Source organism: Myotis brandtii, unplaced genomic scaffold (genome assembly GCF_000412655.1).
Source record: "Myotis brandtii unplaced genomic scaffold, ASM41265v1 scaffold421, whole genome shotgun sequence".
Taxonomy (NCBI): domain Eukaryota; kingdom Metazoa; phylum Chordata; class Mammalia; order Chiroptera; family Vespertilionidae; genus Myotis; species Myotis brandtii.
The window spans coordinates 2,593,469-2,597,900 of NW_005366140.1; the positions used below are offsets into that span (position 1 = coordinate 2,593,469).

At 52.6% G+C, this 4,432-nt stretch overlaps 1 protein-coding gene across 1 annotated transcript in view; it reads right to left on the reverse strand.

Moving 5' to 3' along the window:
- FAM129C (family with sequence similarity 129, member C) overlaps nucleotides 1–4,432 on the reverse strand; it is an 18,265-nt gene that overhangs the window by 12,856 nt on the left and 977 nt on the right. The window contains exons 2-3 of the mRNA XM_014545814.1: nucleotides 3,351–3,481; nucleotides 226–351 (exon numbers count right to left, since the gene is read on the reverse strand). Of these exons, the coding sequence (XP_014401300.1) occupies nucleotides 226–351; nucleotides 3,351–3,481 (257 nt within the window). The remainder of the gene's footprint in view (nucleotides 1–225; nucleotides 352–3,350; nucleotides 3,482–4,432) is intronic.

The following is a 4,432-nucleotide window of genomic DNA, read 5'->3' on the forward strand; positions in this document are numbered from 1 at the left end:
TGATTGAAACTTCGTGGCCCATGCGCAGAAGTCGGTATTTTGTGGAAGAGCCACACTCAAGGGGCCAAAGAGCCGCATGTGGCTCAAGAGCCGCAGTTTGTTGACCACTGGGCTAGATGATTGAAGAGAGGAGAGGGGCTATGCTGGTAGCCGGACCCTAAGCCCACTCTGGGGAGGGCGGGATGGAGGATCTGGAGGCCAAAGGGACATAAGCCACTCACTCACCTCCCTGTGGCTGAACCACTCCAGGTGGCCATTCCCACGCAGGACACAGAAGATGGGCTGCCACTGGGGTGGGTGGCCCCGCAGCTGGGTCAGGGGCCCGCGGTGCTCACGGACTCGGGGGAGCTTCTGTGGAGGAGGGGCTCTCAGATGTCGGGGGCCCTGCCCAGTGCCCCGGGGTCCAGACCATCAGGATAGCTCCCACAGGTGGCACTAAGCATAGGGCACTTGGGTGCCAGGTGGCACTAAGCATAGGGCACTTGGGTGCCAGGTGGCACTCCTGTCTTTACCAGGCACCCTCAGAGCATGCACTTATTTGTGGCCCTTCCAAATAAGAACTGATATGTCTTTTTTTAATTTATGTTTTTAGAATATATTTTTATTGGTTTCAGAGAGGAAGGGAGAGTGAGGGGGGGAGAGAGAGAGAGAGAGAGAGAGAGAGAGAGAGAGAGAAACATCAACGATGAGAGAAACTCCTGCACGCCCCCTACTGGGGATTGAGCCTGCAACCCAGGCATGTGCCCTTGACCAGATTCGAACCGGGGACCCTTCAGTCCACAGGCCGACACTCTACCCACTGAGCCAAACCAGCTAGGGCGAGAACTGATATATCTTATTAGTTGTATCACACAGCCCTGAGACAGGCATTCTTGTCATCGCCACTCCATCTGGACGCGGACCCTTCCTCACTTGAGCCTCGGATGAGATCCCAGCCCTGGCCAATATCTCGATTGCAACCTGTGAGACACCCTGAAAGGAAGGACTCAGAGAAGCTGCCTCTAGATTCCTGACTCACAGCAACTGTGAGAGAAGTGTGTGTTGCTTTAAGCTACTGACTTGCAGTATATTGTCACACAGCATTAACTAAGCAATACAAGTGGACTTGCTGGGTCCTGGGGCAGGTGTAGTGTAACTATATGAGAAAAGGCCGGGCCTCTGTCCACAGACCCTGCCCTCAGGGGGACACTTTCTCTGTCCTCGGTTTCATTTCCTTTGTCACTCTCCCTACTATCTGACACCTGAATTGTGTGTTTTATGTCATCACTGGGTCCCAGAGCAGTGTCTGGTGCCTAGCTGGTGCTCAATAAATATTCGATGAATCAATTAACTGCAACTGTGATATTTTGATTCTTTGCTGGGGTGGTGGGAACTCAGTATGTTTTTAATGATTCTCCATACCTTTTCCCAGGTCTAAACATTTTCATAAAATATTGTTAAAATGCCATTATAGAAATCCTATATAATAAAAGGCTGATATGCAAATCGACCGAACAGAGGAATGACTAGTCGCTATGACATGCACTGACCACCAGGGGGCAAACGCTCAACACAGGAGCTGCTCCCTGGTGGTCAGTGCGTTCCCCCTGTGGGCTCATGGCTGGTGAGCACAGTGGCGGTGGCGGGAGTCATCAGTCGGACATCCCCCAAGGACTCCGACAGATTGCGAGAGGGCACAGGCTGGGCTAAGGGAACCCTTGAGTGCATGAATTTCGTGCACCGGGCCTCTAGTGATATATAAAATACAAACATATAAAATAAGTACTGCCCTAGCCGGTTTGGCTCAGCGGATAGAGCGTTGGCCCACAGACCAAAGGGTCCCGGGTTCGATTCCGGTCAAGGGCATGTACCTCGGTTGGAGGCTCCTACCTGGCCAGGCTCTGGTCAGGGCATGTGCAAGAGGCAACCAATCGATGCGTTTCTCTCACATTGATGTTTCTCTCTGTCTTTCCCTCTCTCTTCCACTCTCTAAAAATCAATGGAAAAATATCCTTGGGTGAGGATTAAAATAAGTAAGTAAATAAATAAATGAATATTATATAAAATGTTCAAACTGAAGCAAGGGGAAGCCCCTCCGCACTGCCCGAAACCCAGTGTCAGCTGGGCCGTGGCCACGTGACTGAAACCAGCAGGTGGTGTAAGGTGCAGGAGGGAGTGACACCCGGGCCCCATGATGCCCCAAGAGGGACAGGGAGAGCTCTGGTTGGGAGGGTGCTCTGTGTCCACAGCGCCAGGGAGCCCCACCCCAGGGCAGGCACAGCTGGGAGAAGAGGCACCTGGCTGAGGTGGGAAAACCCAGTGCCCTGATGGGCCAGGGGGCCCAATGTCAGTAAGGAATATGAGCTCCGAGTTCAAATTATGCCTCTGCCTCTTGCTGGTGGTACTAGTATGACCTCAGGCAGATCCCTTTGCCTTTCTGTGCCTTGGTTTCCTTGCTGGTCAAAGACCCATCTCTGGGGCTGGTAAGGATTGAGTCTGTTGTGTCGGGCACCTGGAAGACCTGGGTGCCATTGCCAGCTCAGCAGACATATGGAGCCGGGACCAGACAGCTCCAGGCTCCTTTGTTCCATCCACAAACTATTCCTGCACCCCTACTATATGCTGGTACCATGTGGGTATGAGGAGCGGGTGTGAGGGAAAGAGGAGACTATGCCTGGCTCCTCCCTTGCAGCAGACCCATGGAGGTGACTAATGTGTGACCTGGGGCTTTGCTGGGATGGGGGTTTCAGGGGAGGCGCCTGACTGAGGTGGGGGCAATGGCAATCCAGGAAGGCTTCCTGGAAGAAGTGGCAACTGAAGTACAAGGAGGAATGAAAAGTGCATGAGACAGAGGTCACCTCACATGCAAAAACTTGGGCATCCCGTGGTTGTGCTGTGTCCTTGAGTGTGGCACTCAGGACAAGCTTTTTCCAACTTCAGGGCTTTTGCCCTAGCTGTGCCTTCTGCCTACAATGCCCTTCCCATTCTGGGCTCCAGATCTGGCTTCTTCTCATCCTTTATATCTCAGCTCAAAGGGGCCCCCTGCACCTCGACTCCCCACACCCAACTGTGCCCTTCCTGTTGATTTCCTAGCACCTATCAGAAGTTACCCTGCGTCATGATCTGTTCACTTGTTTGGGGTCATTTTCCCCCAATCAGACTGTGAGCCCCAGAGAACAGAACGGGATATGTCTCGGTCTCTGCTGTGTCCCCGGCGTCCAGCCCAGGACATGCTAGTGAATGTGTACAGTTATCCTAGGTTGTGGCACCAGCAAGGACAAAGGTGTGAGAAGCCCCCCACCACCGCTGAACCAATGGCCTTCGCAGTCTTGTGTGCTCAGCAGCCCTCCCCCCGCATTTGTGGCACCCACTTTGCTGTGCAGCAGTTGGCATCCAGCCTGCTCCTGGGGGACCAGCTCCCGGGAAATCTGCTGCAGGACAGAGGCTGCCAGCTGTACGCGGTATTGAGGCAGGAAGTTCCTTAGCAGGGCCTCCACCTGGTCTGCAGGGACAAGGGAACAGCAAAGTGGCTGAATCAGACCACCTACCAGGGGAAGGCAAGCCAGGATGGAAGTAACTGGTGGGCTTCTGCCGTCACCCCACACCCCAAAGTTACCCCACGAGACATACTCCGAGTTCCATTCGCCCTTAACCACCCACTGTCTGTTTCCATCCTTGGGGGACGGGAGGGGGGAGTTAAGGCACTCCAGCTTAATTTATAACTGATGCACAACAAACGTGAATAAAGCATAGAATTGAATGAGCGTTCACACATGTCCACACCCAGAAACCATGATCAAGATAATGAACAGTTCCATTGCACCTGAAAGTTTTTTCAGGCCCCTTACCTAGAGAATTTTTCAAAATCTTTTAAAAGCCTCAGCCCAGAACAGAGGAACTTTCTGGAGTGATGGAAGTATTCTGTATCCTGATCTAAGAGGTGGTCACACAAGTGTTAAAGTTCTTCCAGCTGTTTCCCTAAGATGCACTCACTTGACTGTATGTAAAACATCCAGTCCATCTTGCTGCCTGGAATGTGGACCCAATGGCTGGAGCTTCGGCAGCCTTTCTGTACCGTGAGGTGGCCTCAGACGCAGAAGCCATGCATGGCAGAACCATGAGATGGAAGAAGCTGGGTTATCTAACTTTTCTCTGCCTGCCTGCCACTGCACCCCTCTATAGGAGAGAGGAATAAATCTCTGCCTTAAGCCGCTACAGAAATACCTGACACTTGCAGAATAGCTGATTGAATCCATTTGTATAATGGTGAGTTGACCTTTCCTGATCTAGATCATGAACCCATCGTATTCCCGTGCCCAGCACACAGTAAATACTCAACCCTGTGCATGGCGGATGAAGGGCACTGACCCTTCTTTGTCTCAAATCAGGACTGTGACTCAGTCCCCGGGGTCCACACAGAGGGATCTATTGATCCCTGCCCCCCCCCCCCGGA